Genomic DNA, 22432 nt, shown 5'->3' with positions numbered 1-22432 from the left:
AATATGTTGAGTCGGCACCGGCTAAATTCCGGGTCTGATCTGGATAGGAACTGAGGGCCTGATTCAGAGCCGGACGCTCTGAACGAGCGCCCGCTCTGAATCAGGGCGTGTTTTTTTTAATTGCGAAGCGGCCTTTTGGACGCTCGCACAGCTGTGGGTTACCACCCACAGCTTATGCGAGCGTCCATGATGATGGTCGCGATGGTCAAGACCATCGCGACCGTCGGGTTTGCGACGAGACCCTTGCGGTAGGGTCTCGTTGCTGCAAGCCCTGGAGTGATTTTGGCTCTATCACTAGTGATGTCAGTGGGGCCGGACCCAGACGGTAGGCGTTCCCATGGGAACGCATCCGACTGGGCAGCCACACCCCTGGCACGCCCACCAAAGGGGGGCATCCCCCGGCACACCCACCAAAGGGGGGCACTCAACATCGACAGCACGCCTCCTTTGGTGCGAGACCTGGAGCGACGGCTTCCCCGTCGCTCGCCGGGTCTCGCGCATTCGCACGACGGAACTCCCTCCGTCGTGCGCATGCGCACTTGGGCACCATCGACCCGCTTGCGAGCGTACAGCGCTCGCGAGCGGGTCTGAATGAGACTCTTTGTTCCAACTCCGGGTCAGACCCGGAATTTTGGTGGAAAAGGGGTATAATGTTGCAAGTGAGAGGTATTTGCACAGCAAGGATGCAGCGAAGGTCACCCATTGCCGGGTATAGAATAATGCCATCGCTTTATGAAGTGCCTTCTACCCCACAGAGATATTTAGAAATGGAGATAAGTGGCTCTAAATTGGTGAGTACGGGGAAAACTCTGATTTCTCTAGTGTTAACCTTTGGACATCAAGAGAAGAAAGGGAAAAGCCCTTTAAAATGACAGAAAAAGGCCTTTTAACCTCTTAAATAGACCCCTATGTGGTATGTGAGATTCGGTCACTTGTCCTGGCTGATATTTGTCATCAGTACGTGCCTAAAGCTCTATACAGTATCTAGATTCATCCACTGGCATTGCACAAAAATTCTGATGTTTTTTCTCATTGTCATTTGAACTGTTTGCAAGGATGAAAAATGACTTTATGCCCATACTGTACGTAGGCAAAGGGCTACCATTGTTCTGATGGCAAGATGACTTTATACATGAAAGGTGTGTGATGCTCTACACCAGGGGTGGGCAACAAGTGGCTCTACAGCTGTTGTCAAACTACACATTCCAGCATGCTCTGCAACAGTTTCAGCATGGCCAAATTACAAAACTGTGGCATGGCATGCTGGGATGTGTAGTTCTACAACAGCTGGAGAGCCACTTATTGTCCATCCCTGCTCTACACAAAGGGGTAAATTTACTAAGATTCGAGATAGGTCGAGATGACCATCTCAGGTGATTTAGTCATATTTTTCCCGCTTGCAAATTTACTAAAGGCAAAGTCGGGTGAGTTAGAGAGAGATTTCTCTCATCTCACTCGTAAAACTCGGGTAAGATAGCAATCTCGAATCAAATCACCATCTGGCCAAAACGGAAGTACTTTTCACCTACATCTCTCAAATTTATCAAGAATCGGGATGACAAGCTGGGGTGAGATAGGAGCAAACTCTTTGTCAAAATCACTTTTCAAACTCTCAACCCCCTGAGCTGCCATTTCTGTAAATGGTTAAAATAGGGTTAATTTAATTAAAAAAATGACGTGAGGTCCCCAACCAAAAGACTAACCAGCCTCGGGCTTGCCAGCCAGTCCTGATTCTTAAAATTACAGGGAAAAAAATGTGTAGGGTACCACTGTAAATTTAAGAAACAGCACCAGGCAGCAGGGACAGAGCTGGTTTTAAATATACTTAGAAAAAAAATGACGTGAAGTACCCCGTATATTTAAAACCACCCTGGACCCTTTCTAGCGGGGGGCTGATGCCACAGCCAGGGGTGTCCTTTCACCGGGCCCCCCAGCCGCAGCATCAGCCCTGACTGTTAGTCAGCCCAGGCCAGGGATCCCTGGGGAGTTGAGTACCCCTACAATAAAGAGGTAACCCTCTCCAGGGCACCCCTGGCCTAAGCTGATAGCCCGGGGCTATCCCTGCCACCCCTGGGCGGTGGGTTGATAGTGTAGGTGTAGTGTAAAATTAGAATTAACAACATTGTCTTTACAGTGGAACTACAGGTCCCAGCAAGCCTCCCCCGCATGCTGGTACTTGGGGAACCACAAGTACCAGCATGCAGGGCAATAAGGGCCCACTGGTATGTGTAGTTCACCTGTGAAGAACTGTTTAAAAAAACACAACACACACCGTGAGAATAACGTTTTATTACATACATACATACACACACATACTTACCTACTGCCAGATGTTCAGGTCCCCCTCTCAACGTAAGGTTTCCATTCGAAATACCTGAAAAAAAAAAGGCAATACTCACCCTTTTGTACCTCGATGTTCTCCGTAGTAATCCTTTTCGGTGGCCGGACACTCTGTAACAACATGTATCAGCATGGTGTTACAGTATCGCGAATGACTTCAGTGTCCCGGCCGCAAGCCAATCAGCGGCGGCTTCCATTAGCGGCCGCTCATTGGCTGGGACCCACGTTGACTTAGCCAATGAGCAGCTCCTCCACGTGGGTCCCAGCCAATGAGCGGCCGCATCAGCCCCCCGCTAGAAAGGGTCCAGGGCTGGTTTTAAATATACGTGGAACCTCACGTAATTTTTTTTCGACGTATATTTAAAACCAGCTCTGTCCCTGCTGCCTGGTGCTGGTTCTTAAATTTACAGTGGAACCCTACAAATTTTTTTCCCTGTAAATAAGGAACCAGGACAGGCTGGCAAGTCCGGGGCTTGTTAGTCTTTTTTTTTTTGGGGGGGGACCTCACGTCATTTTTTTAAAATAACATTTAACCCTTTTTTACAAGTCTTAACACACAAGCAGCCAACACATATCTCACTGATATGTGCAGGCTGCTAGCTCGGGAGAGATTTGCAGAGAGAAAACACTGCAATCTTGGGTGAGTAATCTCCTGCAAAATGAGTTACTCGGGAGAAATATCCCGATCTGTTTCAACATCAGCCAACTCGTTTAGCCTCAAATCGCCTGTTGGTAAATTTGGTTAAAAAAAAGGGATTAATCACCCGAGTTTTGGCGAGTACCAGCAAGATAAATCACTTTAAAAATCGGGACCATCTCGAATCATAGTAAATTTACCCCAATGAGTAGGAAAAGTTCCAAAAAAGATTTCAAAGCAATGAAAACCTGGACAGACATGGACTACCACTTTCCTTGTAACCCTATCTGCAGCTGTCTATTACTCTCCTCTCCTCCACTGTATCGGCCATGAAACCGTTAGGATGGGGATGGGGATATAAAGTAAAAACATTTTGATATTTGCTACCCTGTTAAATCTGAGAACAATTTCATTGTGTGGGGTTCAAACCACTAATGTTCTATGTTATTATTTAGTCTTCAAAACCAAAATGATTTCCCTTCAGGAATAACGTGAAGGTGACGTTTATGTTCTTTGGTATATTTTCCTGGAGACTTGAAAGCCATAGGGGTCTATTGAGGAAAGGTTCTTATTTATCTTCCAGGAGAATAATATGACACGTTTTCAATGTTATTGTACGAACCATTCATCAAACTCCGCGAGGCTCTGGACAGTCTGACGAACAAGCTCTGTAGAATAACAATGGAAAGTGTTTTATTGGAAGCAAGAGGAACGACAACCTTTGATTCCAATATTACACTGAACTGCTGGACACCAGGATGTTTGTTGAATTTGTGATGAGAAGATCGGTGACTTATACAAACCTCTGGCACGGACGGTTGAGAAAAAATAAAAAGGGGAAAAATAAAAAGAAAACACTTTATAATTGTAGAAAAATGGTTGTTGACACTGTTGCAAACTACAAAGCAAAACATATTGAGGGAAACCGACTTCAAATGCAAATTGCTTTGATTATAAGAGCTAATACAGTAGTCATATTCTGATTGTGGGGTACATGTACTAAGCTTTGGAGAGAGATAGTATTGGAAGTATCAACCAATCAGCTCCTAACTATCATTTTTCAACCACAGCTTGTAAACTGATTGTTAGGAGCTGATTGGTTGGTACTTTATCTCTCTCCATTTTATCTCCCTCCAAGGCTTAGTACATCTCCCCCTGTAGTCTTTCGACATCATATTACCAGGAAGAACAATCAATTGCCGATCAAAATGATTGTCATAAGCCGCAGGCTTGTTCAATCACCCGGCTCAATGTCATACGGTTCAAAATCCTCCAGGTTCTGATGTATTGAGCTTAAAAGCTTGATAGATTCTTCCTTTCCTATTATTCTGCCATGTGGACACACACATATAACCTAGCGCTAATGAGCTGGAGACATCAAATAACAATGCAGCAGTGAAAAGAGGCGATTGTCAACCTCACTAGCAAAGACAAAAAAACATAAAAACTGCGCTCTGATATTTATGTTGGGACATAGGTAATACTATAGATGGTTAAAAATTAGTAGTTTATTTCACCACAGACAATGACATATATTATATAGAGACTACTAATATCTCGTAAACAAGTCTAAATTAAGACATATACTAAAACACACATTTGATATAGCAAACTAGCTGCAAAGATAGGAGTTGATCGGTATGCAATCAGGAAGCCGACTGCCTAAATACCGGCAGCCGGCTTCCCGACTGTCATATCCCGGCAAGGGTGAAATGCCGGGCGTCTATATGTAGACGCCCGGCATTTCCCCGACACCGGGAGACCGGCGCCCGGCATCCCGATCGTAGTGATGCCGGGCGCCACGAGTGGACAGCCGCGGGGGGGGAGGGTTAGGTTTAGGGCTCCCGGGGGGGGACTTAGGGTTAGGCACCCCCCTGGGAGGGTTAGGGTTAGGCTAGGGTGAGGGAGGGTTAGGGTTAGGCACCCCGGGGGGGGACTTAGGGTTAGGCACCCCCCCGGGGGACTTAGGTTTAGGCAGCGGGGAAGGGGGTGGTTAGGGTTAGGCACTTAGAGGGGGGATTAGGGTTAGGCACTTGGGGGGGAGGTTAGGGTTAGGCACCCCTAAGGAGGGTAAGGGTTAGGGGGGTTAGGTTAGTAGATACTCACCTATCCACGATCGGGATTTCCAGAGCTGTCGGGCTTCCGCTGCCGTGATCTCTGCTGAAGTCGGGCTGCCATGCGGCCGGCGGTATTTCATACCAATTCCGAGTTGATCAGGCTCCTAGTCTACAGATTAGTAACACAGTGGCCAATTATAATTTGCAACAAATAGTATGGCAATTGTAAAAAAATCCTAAATACAAGGATATTAGATAATAATTATGTTACAAAGATCCTCTGTGTGATATTCCATGGACAGAAACCAATGTCTGTACTGGTTTATTTTATCCCTGTAGATGTAGCATATTCCTGGCTACTTCTGTATGTGGTCTGTGTGTTTATCTATAACACACTCAATATCATTCCACAACAGACTTTAATATTTATCAGGAATATGCTACATCTACAGGGATGAAATAAACCAGTACAGACATTGGTTTCTGCCCATGGAATATCACACAGAGAATCTTTGTAACATAAAATTTTCGAATATCCTTGTATTTAGGATTTTTTACAATTGCCATACTATTTGTTGCAAATTATAATTGGCCACTGTGTTACTAATCTCTAGACTAGGAGATTGATCAACTCCTATCTTTGCAGCTAGTTTGCTATATCAAATGTGTGTATTAGTATATGTCTTAATTTAGACTTGTTTACAAGATATTAGTAGTCTCTATATAATATATGTCATTGTCTATGGTGAAATAAACTACTAATTTTTAACCATCTATATTATTGCCTATGTCCCAAAATAAATATCAGAGCGCAGTTTTTATGTCTATTATTCTGTCAAAATCAAAAGTCTGTACGGGTTTGGTACGGTATGCTGGCACTCCGGATCCCGGCGGTTAGAATCCCAACCCCGGCATCCCGACTGGATCACAAATCCCGAAAGATGATGGTAAGTATATTACTCTTCCCCTAACCCTAGCCATCCCTCCCCACAGCCTAAACTTAGCCCTCCCCCTGAAGCCTAAACCTAACCCTCTCCCCCACAGCTTAATCCTAACCCACCCCCCTAGTACCTAATCCTAACTCTGCCCCTAGTGCCTAACCCCTAACCCCACTACTTACTGTTGGGATGCCAGCGGTCGGATGCCCGGCGACAGGATTCTGACCCGTGTTGGGATTCCGGCACCGACATTCTGAACATCGGCATCTCGACAGCTGAGATAATAACTACATTCCGTGCTCACAAAATAAATATTTTTTAGCTCTCCATGAATAGTTTGGGGTAGATGTTGGCTTACCATACTATCCCTTTAAACTGGGACACTCATGAATTACACAGGTTCAGTGGCTGGCTGACTTCAAGCCTGCATTTCACCTGATTTTAATGAGCCACAGAGCCTGTGTAATCCATGAGTGTCCCGGTTTAAAGGGATGATATAGACAGCCTAGGTATATGTAATACTTTCTGATTTCCTGGTACTGGCATGTTTTTGGCGATTTAGCCACAAAATTTAAAGCTACAATTTGTTTTAAGGCAAATCCAGGCTGGTTTTGATTTAAAATCAATTTATACTGTAATTTTTTATTTTAGCGGATATATCGCCAAAACAATGCTGGTTCCAGAAAATCAAAATCGTATTACATATATCCCTACAGTATGTTGCATTTCCCCTTAAAAATGTTACCTACTCTTATTTGCACCTGGAAAAACAATCATGTGATGGGAGAGGGAGGAGGAAAATTGGTTTGACATCCTGATGTCACAAGTTTGGAGGGGGGGAGGTGCCGGAAAAGGGTGTAAAATCTCCCTGCTACCAGACTGGGGGTGGAAGAAATTTTCTTTTGCGTGCTGTGAAAATACTAACAAATAGTAAATTGGACACTTGGATGACCTATCTATCAATGCATAGACTAAGACTATGCTTGCAACCAACAAAAAGATTTGTGAAAATTCCCCAAAACACTAGGCAGAAAGGGAAAACTTGAACGGCGCTTTGTATAATCCAACTATATGCATACAATAAAAAATAAAAATACGATACATTTTTTTTAATAAACAACCAGCGTATTAATATAGTGGCTGCTTTTGCATGTAGTACACAAATAATGGATGGCTTTATTTTTTACACTGTGATTTAGGGATGGCCATCGACCATCTATGATTCAAAATCATTGATGGCTTATGGTCGATGTTTTGACATCGATTGGGGGAGAACCAGATGGTTTCCCTCCATCCATGTAAAAGCATAACCAAATGTTTTTTTTTACCGAGTGCCGGGACACGAAGCATAGCTCCGACCCCCGGCACCCATGAAGCCCTTCCCCCATGTTCTGATTGGCCTACGGGCCAGTCAGTCAAAAGACAGGGATGACCATCGATCATGATATAGCAGCATGATGGAGCACCTTGCCATAAGGCAAAAGTGATAACTAAGTGGCTCGGAGAACAAAACATCAAATTGGGTCCATGGCCAGGAAACTCCCCAGACCTTAATCCCATTGAGAACTTGTGGTCAACCTCAAGAGGTGGGTGGACAAACAAAAATCCACAAATTCTGACAAACTCCAAGCATTGATTAGGCAATAATGGGCGGCCGTCAGTCAGTATGTGGCCCAGAAGTTGATTGACAGCATGCCAGGGCGATTTGCAGAGGTCTTGAAAAAGAAGGGTCAAACACTGCAAATATTGACTCTTTGCATAAACGTAATGTATTTGTCAATAAAAGCCTTTGACACTTATGAAATGATTGTAATTTTACTTCAGTATACCATAGTAACATCTGACAAAAAGGTCTAAACACACTGAAGCAGTAAACCAATACCTGTGTCATTCTCAAAATTTCTGGCCATGGCTGTACACTACAAAGGTGACATTAATAGGGCTTACTGTATTGTATTTACTGTAGGTGAAAAATTTCTCTAAAGCAAAGCAACCAATCAAACACTTGCTTTCATAATCAGTCTTGCACAAAGCAGACAGCTAATTGATAATTGGTTGTTATGGCTCAGTGCAATCAATGTTAATAAAGTAGATAAGACCTTATAGGTCTACTGGAGCCAGCACTATTAGATTGCGCGTGGGTGATTTGATGCCCTGTTAAGTTCTTACCTTGGCAAAGTTTACTGCACGCCTGCCAAGGTCCATAGGGATTCCAATAGAAAAGCTGAGGTTTATCTTCAATGGGGATATTAAAAGTATATCGGACATCGGGGTTATATAAATTGCCAACTGATAATATCTAGATAAAAGAGAAGCTTATAGTTACACCACTAAATCACTCCAAGTTATTTAATGGCAAAGCATAACACTGGTCTCCATTACCTGCAGTACAATTTCTTGCTCAATCCGATCCGTGCAATTAATTCTTTCAACGGCGTGATCTGACCCGCTGTACTCAATCACGGCGTTCCCCACTTTGATTTCCCTTTTGAACATACTGACCACAAACTCGCCATTCAGAAGGAATTCCCCATGGCTGTTGGACAAAGCTGCGGGGAGAAACACAATATCATACATAAGAGAACGCTGGACAGATGTGAAACTCACTGGGGCTAGTGTTCTGGTTACAGATATCTATTTTCTATCTACATTTAGTGAATTTATTTGAACCCTTGGAACGACACCAAGCAGGGAGATAAAGGCAAGCCATTAAATTAATTACATTCCAAATTAAGTTCAAAGTTGATTTAAATGCATATTTTCCAGGGACAGATCCAACAGGTTTAGGCACCCCTGGGGGGAGGTTAGGTTAGACACTAGGAGTGGAAGAGGGTTAGGCACCCCTAAGGGAGGGTTAGGGGGGGGATGGGAGGGTTAGGGTACTTACCAACGTCCGTCGGGACCTCGATCTGTCGCACTGTCACTGTCGGGCTTTGAACCGGCGGCTGTTGAGCCGCTAGTATTTCAATCCCATTCCAAAGCATTGTTATCATAAACAAGAGAGGGTTAGGCTGCTGCACCATTGCTGCTTTCCAATGAGCTACATATATCACACCCTATCAGAAAAACGGAGTGTCCGTTGTTTGCCAAATTACCAGCTAAATTTGAATATTATTTCAGATCAGCAATCCCACATAGAAGTTATTTTAAAATGAAATTTAAGTCAAAATAATTTTAGGCATGCATCATTTTTCTTAGCTGTCCAAGAAATCATCTCCTTTTCAAAATCTCTCTGGAGAGCATGGTCGACGGAATGGGGAGTGGGAGGTGGCTCGCCCCCAAAAACATTTGAAAGGAGCCACGGCCATGGACGGTCAGGGGCTGTGCTTTATAGCAATAGGTTGCACAGTCCCTGCACAACATGGAGGTGTAATGAGTGGTCGTAAAATGAAAACACTGCACATTACACCTCCTCCTCTGTGAGATGCAGGAGCTGTGCAGCCTATAGCTATAAAGCACAGACCTTGACTGTCTGCGGCCACCACTTAGGTAAGAGAGAGGAAGGAGGAGGGAAGGGGAAAGAATGGTAGAGAAGAAAGTAGGGGAGAGGAGGGGAGGGGGAGGCAGGCGCCGGAACGATTTAATGTTGCCCCCCCCCTGCATAAAATCGTTCCGAAGATCCTGTGGAGTAACAAATTATGACTGTTAAATAGATGTTCTTGACCTAATTCAATTGAAATAAAAAAACAACAATTTTTGAAAAGTTTTTGAAAAACAAATTCACCAGTAAAGTGGTTAAAGGGTCAAGGACAACAAGATATCTCCCATTTACAGAAATCATTGTGTTGTTCATCACATAAGCTGCACCTGTACAGCCATCCTGCCTACACAATAATGCTACCAGCCCCCCACTCTGAAAACCCAATTTTTGGTGGACTGTTTCGTGGTAATGACAGTGTCCAATGATAAAGTATAAATGAGAATATATATATGAGAAGAAAAAGTGAAAAAAAAAGAAGCAGCAGACTTTCCTAAAAAGAGAATATAATAATTTGCATTGAATAGACAGAACGCGGCCCCTAGAATATTTTTCATTTCCATCAATTAAGATCATTGCTAATGACTAGATAACCTTATTGGTCCAGATCACAAAGAACTTGGCCAAGTGATAGTAAGTGGTAGTGTCAGTTGGGAGTCTGTAATCAGGCATAGCGTGGATTGCCTCTTCTGCAAACTATCATTTCTGGTAACAGCAGTAAATATAGCCGGAGACACAGTGCGACAAGAGCTCATTTTCAGCACTTTAGTTGCTGAAGACAAGCGACTGGCCTACAACTCTTAAATTGCATCTCAGATCCATTACGCCTACTGTATGCTTTCTGAAACTGTGCTGGAACACTACAGCTTTGTGGGGCTGGTCGTATTTCATAAAGCAGATAAAATTTCTGTTTGAGGGATTTACGCCTGGTGGGCCAAGCCTCGCCAATGAGCCTCAGTGGGCAGAGAGCTGATGCAAAAATGAGAAAAATCAGTTCCTTTTTTATATATAGATGTTTTTAAAGTAACAGAAAATTAGTTAGTGGGAAGTAAAAATTATATGCTGACAAGGCTACATACCTAAAAAAGGGGGGGATGGGCTGCACAACCTAATTACAACATTATCAGAGGTGCTACCATGCTGAGACCTGTAGTTCTATTGCCGAAAAAAGGGGGGAAGCTGATGCACACTCTTAAGTACTAAGAATAATAAATCTAAAAAATATATAATAAACTATCAATTAACATGGTGTTATATAGAGGTTCTTAGTACATGTTTGGCCAAAGATGTTTGCCCACCTACCACTTCACGGTGACCTCATCAGGTGGGTCCCTACTACGCCTAATACATTGTATACATATATCTAGGACTTACCTATTATAGTGCCCATTACAAGTGTGTAGTGGCCAAACATGTACTAAGAACCTCTATATAACACCATGTTAATTGATAGTTTGTTATATATATTTTATATTTATTATTCTTGGTACTTAGAGTGTGCATCAGCTTCCCCCCTTTTTTCTACAATAAGGCTACATACCTAACAGCATGGAGAAAGCATGCTATGGCTAATGTTAAGGACCTGTTTCAGTAATGTGCCATCAGGGTGTTCATAGGGGCCGAGCGGTGAGGTTGTTGCACTCTGCATCCCCCTCTTAAAGTGTAGTACTGTCCACATGAACTTCAGCATGGTTGTGAAGGCTCCACTGAAAAACAGCGGCAAAGGGAGCAGGAGGGCAATTGCCTCATGGGTCAGCTCTGTTTTATACATCAGGGCTATTACTCAAGACAGATTGGCTGGACTGCACATAGTCAACCCAGTTGTAAATAATAAATACGGCTGTTCAGACTTTTCAATTTCAGCCGAATAGAGACAAAAAACATGCAAGTGAAATACACTGCCTAAATCTGGAACCCCATCTATGGATATACATGCATATGGCGGTTCTTGACTGGGTGTCACTGGCCAATATGAAAAATCATTTAGCAGATTTTAAGCATCCTTTTTTCAAATAGTCCTGTAGACTTCTGTTCTACCGAGAGAGAAGGCTAGCCTCCCATATCCCGCCTCTCTTTTCTATGAAATGGGCAGGGCCCATCTTAAAAGTATTTGCATGGATGCAATTCAGGTCATCATATAGAGGCGTATGTGGTCTGATTATGTTAATTGAGTCTTCATGGTCCTGCAGCTCCTGCCATAGTTTAACTCGGAATCACGTCATCCCTGCACTTGCCCATTGGGCCTCGCTTTTGGTATCTCGGTTGCTATTGACTGATGTTTTTTTGGGACTGCGCATGCACTGGAGCCACAGTGCGCATGTGCCGTGATGCTGCTGCGGCTCCGGTCCATCTGCGGATGCAGGTAGAAGATCAGAGATGTCGGCAGTGGGCGTCTTTAGACACAAGACACCTCCTGCATCATTAGCATATTTTCGCACAGCCACTGCGTACGAAGACGCAGCGGTGATGACATTTGCGGTCACCTCAGAATGTGGGGAACAAATGGCAGTAGATAATCATGACATGCTACTACTGTAATCTTTCCCATAATATACAGTAATCAAATCAATGCAGATATTCATCTCTATGTAGAGCCAAAACTATGCAGCCGCAATGCCATAACCATACCCTTGAGAAAGTTGCTGCCATCACTATCAGTGCCTGACAGATCTCTGTGTACCCTCATCTCTGAATATCGTACATGCCCGTGACATGTCCTCACAACACTTAGATGCCTCCCAGTTACATCCACGCAGCCGCAATTGCCCATAGTTGCTCAATCGCCCGTAGGTGCTCATCATTGCGTATGCTCATCTCGGACCCACGTGTAGTGTCAAAAACAATCGTCAGACCAGGGTGTAACGGCACCATTTGTGGCCTGGGCTCCCTCTAGATGACAAGGCATCACCCAGCCTTCCAATGTCTGCTTTTCATACCTTCACTTGGAAAGCAGGTATGATAGTAAGAAAAATAAGGAAAATGTTAGTAAAATTGCAAAATACATAGAACTTCACTTTTAGCTCATACAAGACCCCCTTAACCTGCATGTCTCAATATTTTCCCTAAATATTTACAGTGGTAACAATGAATCAAACAGGGACAATGATTCTAATTCCTGCAGATTCCCAATTGACAGCTCCCCTTCTTAATGGACACGTCCACACATTGACAAAGCATTTTTTTCCCTTCTTTTTAACCAGAATCTTGTGCTATGTGCAACACACTATTTACCAGGGCAGAGAGCAGCTTCCTGAAAACAGCCGCCTGCTGCACAACTTCACACTAATGCGATTACTGAGCTAATTTCCTGAGTTTGCTTGTCACGGGGCTGCCTGACTCTGAGGGCTCTCCACAGCAAAACGCCAGGCACAAAGGAAGTGCCTCAGAGAGGAACGGGGGAGCTAGCCTTTAAAAGAGCATTGTTACGGACAAACTGAAAAGGACCTTTTAAGTTCAACAAAACTATGTTTAGAAAGCGAGATTTTCAAGTGGCGTTACCACTTAGTGGTGCTGTGGGAGTAAAGCTGAACAATCAAATGACTTGATAGGAAAGTAGATGAGAATTTACTACAGCAGAAGAATACAATATTAGTCTACAAAGTCTGCTCTTCTTTCACTTTTTTCTATCATGAATCTATTACATCTTTAAGAATATATGACCAACTTTTTGTCGGTGCCCTCCCAGGAGATGCCAGATGAGGAAGACCAGGTAGGCAGGGGCATATTTATAATGGGTGCAGGGTGTGCGGTGCACACCCTGTACCCATATTTAGTTACACTTACCTTTCCATAACTCCAGTGTGCTGCTCTGCAGAGCAGCAAAATATCACAGGGAAAATGGAGGCGGCCATTTTCCCGGTGACTCACGCAGGCATTAAGCCAGAATCTACTGACAGAGAGGAGAGGGCCCAAATGGGGGCTGCACACGGGCCCCCTCCTCTCTTAAAACGCCCCTGCAGGTAGGAAAGGTGAGGGGCCTGGTGCTGTGAACTGCATCCTCGCAGCCCCTCCCCTCTTCCCTGCCAATGTACAATGCCTCACTTTGCAGTGGGTGCGTGACGCTGTGAATCACATCATCCAACCCCATGGCTGCCCAATTCAGTGAGGAAGTAGGCGGGATCTGAAAGGCTGGTCCACTCTCTCGGGAGTGTGGAGAAATCCTCAAAACTCAGGAGTAGTGATGGCCATCAGTGGGCTGCCCATCGGTGGTCACCATCAATGGTTCTATTGGTTTTTACCATCGATGACACAAAACCATCTACGGTGAACCACTGATGGCCACCGCTGCTTCCTGGCATGGCAGGCCGTGGTCCTATCATTATTAGTGGGACACCAAGGGGCAGGGCTAAGCTCTGTGCCATCAGGAATTAGTAAAAACATTGGTTCCCAGTCAGCCATCAGTAGCGGAGTACCATTGTAATAGTCAGCAAGGGGCCACAGACCAGTAAATGAGAAGCGGCACACACAGGATTTCTACAGGGGGTTTCTGAATGCTTGATTTAGGAGCAACGTAAAGATAAACTGTCACAATAAGCCTAAAGCAGAAACTTATTTTGTAGTTAAATTGCTGCACATATGTTTGAGTGCCAGAGTGTTGCTTATTCACAATTTTATCTAGTGATATGAATAGTAAAACAAAATTAAGACTACGGATGTGTTTCTCCAATATGTATAACAATATAAGTTTAATATATAAAAAACACAATAAAAACAATTAAATAAAAAGCATATATCGCATATGTATGAATAAAAAATGAACACTTATATCTAAGACAAGAAATATAAAACAAGACCAGGTGGGTTTATACGATCTATAGAGTATATGAATGTAGCTCTGTACCGGTAACAATGCACACAGTACCTTGTTATATACTGTTGTGTGCAAGTTTGAAGATTGTCCACAACTTAAGGACTGAACTGTCTACTAATTGCCGTTCAAGTGAGATGTCAAAGTGCTGTGTCCGGGCGACCCTGGGCACAGATTAAAAACAACTTAAAGTTACCGGTAAATCCTCAAGGTGGCTGTACGACGTTAGTGTCGCTTACTGTAGTGGATCCTGGCCAGGATATAACTACCTTAGCTCTCCCAATGATCTCTGCGACCGTTCACTGAGACTGTGGATTTCAGCGTGCAGAAGCCGTCACTCACATCCCACCCTGTGATAATGAGCATACAGATGCAAAACACACTGTTCCTATCAGGCCAGACTTTAACCGGATATGGGGTGGTTTCGGCTGGTGAGCTGGTAACATTCACTGGTTCCGTTTGGTGACGAGCTCGTTCAAACCAGCTAACAGCTCCTCAGCGTACTTTCGTCAAGCTCCTGATGAAAGTACGCTGAGTACATAAACGCGTTGAGTTTAGCTACACCGCTACAGACCAGTGGGTGATATTACCACTCTCCTGACTTGCATTACAGCAATTTTGGAAAGGGCTATTAGACAATTTGAATGAGCTCACTACTGAACAGAACCAGTGGATGTTAAAAACATTGACACAGAATAGGTAGACACATTGTTTTCCATGATTTTTAGGGTTAGGTTTAGGCACCTGGCGGAGGGTTAGGCTGCTGTCGGCAGCCTACGGAAGAGGAAGGTTAGGGTTAGGCACCAGGGGGAGGGTTAGGATTAGGCACTAGGGGGAGGGTTAGGCACTAGGGAGAGGGTTAGGCACTAGGGGGAGGGTTAGGGCTAGGCACTAGTGGGAGAGTTAGGATTAGGCACTAGGGGGAGGTTTAGGATTAGGCACTAGGGGGAGAGTTGGGTTAGGCAGTAGGGGGAGGGTTAGGCACTAGGGGGATGGTCAGGCACTAAGGGGAGGGTTAGGCACTAGAGGGAGGGCTAGGTAATAGGGGGAGGGTTAGGCACTAGGGGGAGGGTTAGGGCTAGGCACTAGGGGGGGAGTTAGGGATAGGCACTAGGGGGAGGTTTAGGATTAGGCACTAGGGGGAGAGTTAGGGTTAGGCACTAGAGGGAGGTTTAGGATTAGGCACTAGGGGGAGTTAGGCAGTAGGGGGAGGGTTAGGCAGTAGGGGGAGGGTTAGACACTAGGGGAAGTGTTAGGCACTATGTGGAGAGGGAATTGGTATGAAATACCGCCGGCCGCAGCAGCAGCCCGACATGAGCAGAGTTCCGAGCAGCGGAAGGCCGAGAGGGCTGGAAATCCCGACCGTGGATAGGTGAGTATTTACTAACCTAACCCCCCTAACCCTAACCCTCCTTAGGGGTGCCTAACCCTAACCTCCCCCCCAAGTGCCTAACCCTAATCCCCCCTCTAAGTGCCTAACCCTAACCACCCCCTTCCCCGCTGCCTAAACCTAAGTCCCCCGGGGGGGTGCCTAACCCTAAGTCCCCCCCGGGGGTGCCTAACCCTAACCCTCCCTCCCACTAGCCTAACCCTTAACTCTAAGTCCCCCCCGGGAGCCCTAAACCTAACCCTCCCCCCCCCCGCGGCTGTCTGCTTGCGGCGCTTGGCATCCCTACGATCGGGATGCCGGGCGCCGGTCTCCCAGCGTCGGGGAAATGCCGGGCATCTACATCTAGACGCCCAGCATTTCACCCTTGCCGGGATATGACAGTCGGGAAGCCGTCTGCCGGTATTTAGGCAGTCGGCTTCCCGATTGCATACCTGTGGAGAGATAGGGTTAGGTACTAGGGGGAGGGTTAGGCACTAGGGGGAAGGGAGTAGGGTTAGACACGTTGACCATTTAAAAGTCAAACATTTGACCTTTTCTACCTATTGCCTGTCGACCATCTGGTGTCTCCCTATTGACTGTCTATCTACACACTGTATATCTTTCAATCCACACCCACCATTTTGCTTCCTCCGCTGAATAATAGTGACCTATTAGCAACAGATTGTCTGCATTTACCAATCAATTACGTAAACAGAGCTTTTCCGTTTTATATGTCAGTAACCCCCATGACGAGAGCCACAGGACCTACAGCAAGGACATTTAATAAGGCTGGTGCGCAGTAAAAAGATGATGCAAACCTTAATCAATCAACCAGATGTTTAACTTCATTTTCTAAACTGCAGTAGAAAAATGAAAGTGTGATATATGTATTTACATAAACCATCATCATCAATCTCCTTCCTTCATTTTCTGCTCCATCCTGATGAAGTTTGTGCAGTTTTGTTTATGTTGTGTAGGTTATTTTTGCTGTTCTCGTGAGAATATTCTGTTGCACCCCACTCCCTCCCCTCACAGCCTATAATGTACACATCTGTATGCGCATGCACGGACTTAGAAAGTTAGGGGCTGGCTGGTAGCAATTGCTGCCATGCATAATCTAATTAGGCAGTGCTTATGGAAATTAATACAAAATGACCTATTCACTGGCAGCAGACTGAGGCAACAGAAAAGAGTAATTATCTCATTCCCTCGGTGGTTTTTAAAGCATAATGCTCTGAAGAATTGTTTAATTAGAGGTTATATACAGACTAATATGTTTGTGGCTGGTGAGAGGCTGTATTTATGCTGATTTGTGCATTAGGTCTGCCGAGTTATTTACATCTGTGAATGTTGTTGTGATACAAGGAAAGGTCTAGATACATCGATTGCATATAACTCATGAAAACATTCCGTTCCCTTTCCAACTTTACAAACATATTTATCAAATAAGAAGCCTAATTAGTATACTACTTAAACATACACAGCGTATAATTATGGCATACAGTGAAATAATTGTTTCCATTGGCCAAGTTGTGGCCAAATAAATCAGATACTAGTATAATGATAACAGTACAAATAAAGGGTCTGAATCTAAATTGTGATCACTTTAGCGTTTCTTGCCTTATTTGCGTCTGAGACTTTAGGCTCATGCTAGTACATACTTACCAACTTTTTTCCATCTCCTCTCTGGGAGAAGCACCTGGAGAGGAGATGCAGCTGCTACTGATTTGGGCGGGGCCAGGCTCTGATGTCATTAGGTTTTCACGTCATTTTAGCCCCGCCCCCTCCCTACGGACCGTGATTCCCATATTTATCTCCCCCCATTCTGCCCACTTCACTAGGATGCGTGAGATCCGGCCACTCTTCCAGGGGTGCGGGGTCTACCTGAAAAATAGAGAGACTACAGCAACTTCTGCGAGAGTAGGCAAGTATGTGCTAGTATCAGCCCTTCCCAGGGGGTTTCTAGAGAGGAGGGGGCCCGTGTGCAGTCTCCGACACGGGCCCCCTCCTCTCCGCCCGGTGGCCGGCAGCGCACTGAGCTGTGCGCGGCCAGCGCTGGAGTTATAGACTCTGGGCACTAGAGTGTGCCCAGAGTCTATAGTGCATGCACAGAGCCCCGGGAAAATGGCCACGGTGCCCATTTTCCCTGTACTGCGCATGCGTAAATGACGGAAAAATGGCCGCTGCGGCCATTTTCCAGTTGTTTTACAGCGCCAGACTCCTGCGCCGATGTGAAACTCTGGAGAGTTAAGTAATATTATGGGTGCAGGGTGTGCGGTGCGGGGCTCCCCTGGACCCAGGGTCCCGTGTTCCCCGCACACCCTGCACCCATTACAGATACGCCCCTGGCCCTTCCCCTGGTGTACAAGCGTGCGTCTGAATGTGGAAAGACTAAGATGTCCACTTTGAGCATCTTTAGACGCTGCGATACAGCTTGGTGCGTCTTTAGACGCTGCGATACAGCTTGGTGCGTCTTTAGACGCTGCGATACAGCTTGGTGTGTCTTTAGACGCTGCGATACAGCTTGGTGCGTCTTTGGACGCTGCGAAACAGCTTGGTGCGTCTTTAGACGCTGCGATACAGCTTGGTGCGTCTTTAGACGACACCATTTGTCGCACCATCAAAACTTGCACCAGCCTCGTGCTAGGTGCAGATTCCCACCCAGAGTATGGCCTCCAATGTGAGCGATTACGCTTCTGTGTACGCAACCACTTCAGTGACACGCCGACGGCGCTTCCATAACACGCCCATCACAGGGACCTTTGTGCGTCTGAATGGTCATCTCCCAGTCACCTCCCTGGAACACCCAGCACATTTCCAGTACAATTCTGATACAGCGCGTCTCAATCACTACTGCGCCTCTGTGCATATACAGTGTAACGCATGCGCAGTACGAGTGTTTAGGGACTTTCACACACGTACAGTAGCAAAAAATTGTCTCATCAGCATTGCGGTGACTGAGGATCAGGTCCAGAGGCTTCTTGTGAGTTGTGTCAGATATTGTCATTTTTAGAAAAATAGCAACATAGAGGGGAATTCAATCAGGTGCGAGTTTGGTCACGCGAGGCGAATTCATGGCAAATTCGCATTGCGATTTACATTTGCAATTCAATTCCAAACTCACATTTCTTTTTCAGAGTAAGGCCCTGATTCAGCAATGCACGATGGTCGGGAATCTGCGCAGGTGCCGGACCCATATTGCTCATGTGCAGTACGGGTCCTGCGTGATCGCACGCAGAGCGGAACTAGACTGTGAATGATTGACAGTCTGCTGTAGTTTGTGGGCGGGGAGGGGGCGGCGACGGCGTGTCACCACCATTGAGGGGAGGGAATCTCCGTTGGCTGACAAAGATTTCCTGGCCTCTTTGTTGTATCTGTGGCAGCCGGCTAGCATTACCCCATGGTTACTCAGCCCACCGATTTGTAAGTGTTGAATTAGCTTAATTGGCCCAATAAATACATGTCATTTTTGGGTGAAAAAATAATAACAAATGGCTTCAAAATTACCACAAAATAAGCTTTTAAGCTAATAATGCACGCCAAATTTAATGAAAGTATTTCAAAAAAAAAATTATTGCTTTTTATAATGTTTATTATTTTTTCTAGTCGCCTCAAAAAACCTTTTGTAATTAAACGAAATTCTACAGCTTTTCACAATATTTGACTTTTTTTTAAAACGGACAAATCAGCCATTTGACACCTTTCAAAAGCGTACAGTACTTTCCTTATGCCCACTTACAGTCTTTTATAGGATTGTCACTTTTTTGGGGTCCAGGAAGGTCTCCCCACTCTTCTATGCTATTTGCCCTGCTCGCTTTTTGGACAAAATTCGCACACTCTCGCTGCGAGAAGTGCAAATTGGAATTTCCAATTGAATTGTGCGTATCTCGAAGTGTGCGAATTTTATGTGAAGTGTGCGAATTTTATGTGAAGTGTGCGAATTTAGTGCCTTTTGCAAACTCGCACCTAAATGAATTCCCCCCATACTCTGTGATAAGAACTAGCATATCACGTTAAGGATTGTCTACGAAGCCCAACGCTTAGGGCCAGGCCGTGGTGATTAGGTGGGACTGGATAGGGCAGGTTAATTAGTGGTTTGATGGCAATATCTTCTTAATACTGATTTGTATAGACAAGGTAAAGCACTTGACTAGCCAGACATAAGTTAACCTGCTACTTGGACAAAGTGCACAGATGCTGCTGCTTATAATGGGAGCGGGTATTTCTCCGAATAGGAAATGTGTGATTCTCTTATGGGAGAAGGGTCCACTTGGGAGGCCCCTAAGAATATCACACCGCCTTCCCCAACTTTCTGTACAGTATATATATAAGTTAAATTCACTGACTGCCAACACTATTCAACCTTAAATGAATAGTGTAAAAATGGAATCTTAAATATAAATTGGAGGCGATTAGGATTTCAGTAACCATTTATGGTGCCATCAGCGTGTAACATTGATGTCATGAAACCATTGATGGACATTTCTGCTGTGTGACATGACAGGCCAATCAGGGAAGGGGGGCTTCCTCTATCCCGGAGTGGCACGACGGGATACCGGGGCTAAGACTCGTGCTCCCTGTGCTGGGAGCAGGAAAAAAAATGCCATCAATGGCGTAAAACCATCAAATCTCTGTCACAAACCATTGGTTGTTGTTAGCCATCGATAGTTGATGGCCATCCTTAATCAATGCATACATTTTCAGGTTTATCGATCACCTGACAATGGAGCTGATTCAGAGTTGTACGCATTCCCGATGGTTTGCGTACAACGCCAATGTTTGAAGATCTGCGCATCATCACTGTACTGCGCACGTGGGGTGGATCATAAGGTAGCATCCCAGAAAATGGTGATATGTCCCATTTTCTGAGTGGGCTGAAGCCAGTGGCTGCGTCCTAGTACACAGCTGGCGTCAGCTGCGTGAAAACCATACTTACCTATTTCGCAGCCCCCTTCTCGGGGATAGGGCAGCCAGGTTGGCAGAGAAAGGGGTGGCGGTCGGGAAAGTGTGTGGTGTAGGTGGCATGGCAGCACAATCATTTTCTAGTCAGTTATACAGTGCAGAGAAAATCAGCTTTGTATAGAGAGAGGCATTGTATATTCACTGCGAATCCCGTCATCGCCCCCACCCCAGGTCTGCCCTCTGTAAGTGAGCGGCTGCTGGGGAGTGCGAGTGGGTGGTGGGGAGGCTGCGGGGGGGTGTGGGCTGTGAAGGAGGGTGCGGGAGACTTGCCTGCTTTTCCGGATGGGCGGGAGCATCACACGATTTTCGGGAGGCTTCCGTTCCATTCCAGGAGTGTAGGTAAGTATGGTGAAAACACCGGCCGTTGGTCACGTGGAGTGACCCGATCACAGAAGCGTCTTTCTACACGAGACGCCTCCCCAGGCATTAACTATTTTAGCATTGCTGCTGCGTCCAAAGATGTACGCTGCTAAAAGCGTATAACTTACGCCCAATGCACCTAATGGAAGAGTGAAATTGCACTTTACATTCCAATGTTCCACTTTAGGGGCCCTTCCTGTATTCAATTACTGTACAGTTTGTCTCTTAGAATATAGCTACGTCATGCCATGTGTAACTTGTGAGTTTTACAAGTACAGTAGGATAATGCAGTGACCGGTCACTGTAGTTTTCCATGTGGAGGCACATTACTTTCTCCAGGAACAAAAGCAGCCTAACAGCGTGCAAACAAAATTCCAAAGAATTATTTATATATTGTCGTTCTCATATCTTCCTTACTCACAATGAAGTTTGCCTCCCCCCATGGCATTGTACCGTTTCCTCCGATTTCTTTCCCCTTTTTGTGCATCCACCACGTACACCAGTGAATAAACATTTACACTTCACACTTGATGACAATGTTAAATTCCTGCTGAGCACAGAGCAGTCACTCGCTGAGCTATGAAATAAATATATGCGTACAGACTTATCCACTTGCTGCTATTAACGTTGCAGATCTCTCCAAGAGGTTGCTGGCTACAATGTAAGGTTATAATATTCATTGCTCACCGAGGGCCTGATTCAGGGTTGCACGCAAATCCTGTCGTGACTGTGATTCCGTGCGCAGCTGTTCAGAAAAAAATACGCTAACGTCTCAAAGACGCACCATCGAAAGCACATCGGCTGCACCACCGATCATCTGAGCTACCCTATGGTTTCTCGGAATGTCAGTTGCTAGTTAGCCTGCTGCAGCCAATTTAACTGCATACACATAGTCGCAAGCTGAGACACTCCCCCAAAATGGTCGTGACAAGTCTGCGTTTGACTCGCCACCCCCCGTTACCTCTCACAAACGGTCATTGACTGTCAATCACTGTGCGTCCAAATCCTAATTACGCCCGTTGACGGTAATCAAACTTTGCGCATGCGTAGTGTGACTCTGACACATGCACAATATAAATAAAAATAGCTGGACTCTGCAGACATAGGTATTGTGACCACCTCTGGATCAGGTCCTGGGAATCTATGTTTCAACACAATGAAAATTATATTTTGGAGGGCAAGGGGTTTCTGCCATACTTTACTGTACCTAATTTTAAATCTTTTGGTAAAGGTGGTGGTGGTGGGGGATGTTATTTCTAGACACACCCCATACTGGGCAATGCCAGGAATAGTGGGCCTGATTCAGTGTTGTGCATGTGCAGTTCTTCCTCTACAAGATCGCTCGCAGTTCCCCCAAGCCTTAGCCTGTCCTTGGGAACCGGGAGTGGGCAGATCTGGCCTCCATTCCACAAAACGGTGGCGTGTTGCCCCCATTTTCTGGGAGTCCCTATGACACTGTGAGGGGCAATTGGGGTAACCTCAGG

The 22432-nt window shown here is 45.3% G+C and overlaps 1 protein-coding gene across 1 annotated transcript in view; it reads right to left on the bottom strand.

Annotated features, from left to right (window-relative positions):
* Window positions 1-22432, bottom strand: part of ADAMTS9 (ADAM metallopeptidase with thrombospondin type 1 motif 9) — a 275988-nt gene that overhangs the window by 136442 nt on the left and 117114 nt on the right. Inside the window, exons 17-18 of the mRNA XM_088473392.1 lie at window positions 8355-8521; window positions 8142-8271 (exon numbers count right to left, since the gene is read on the bottom strand). Of these exons, the coding sequence (XP_088329518.1) occupies window positions 8142-8271; window positions 8355-8521 (297 nt within the window). The remainder of the gene's footprint in view (window positions 1-8141; window positions 8272-8354; window positions 8522-22432) is intronic.

The sequence above is a fragment of the Taudactylus pleione genome, unplaced genomic scaffold, assembly GCF_031769625.1.
Source record: "Taudactylus pleione unplaced genomic scaffold, aTauple2 ptg000135l, whole genome shotgun sequence".
Taxonomy (NCBI): Eukaryota; Metazoa; Chordata; class Amphibia; order Anura; family Myobatrachidae; genus Taudactylus; species Taudactylus pleione.
The sequence above is the reverse complement of the archived record's forward strand: the minus strand, read 5'-3'. Positions and strand labels throughout refer to the sequence as shown.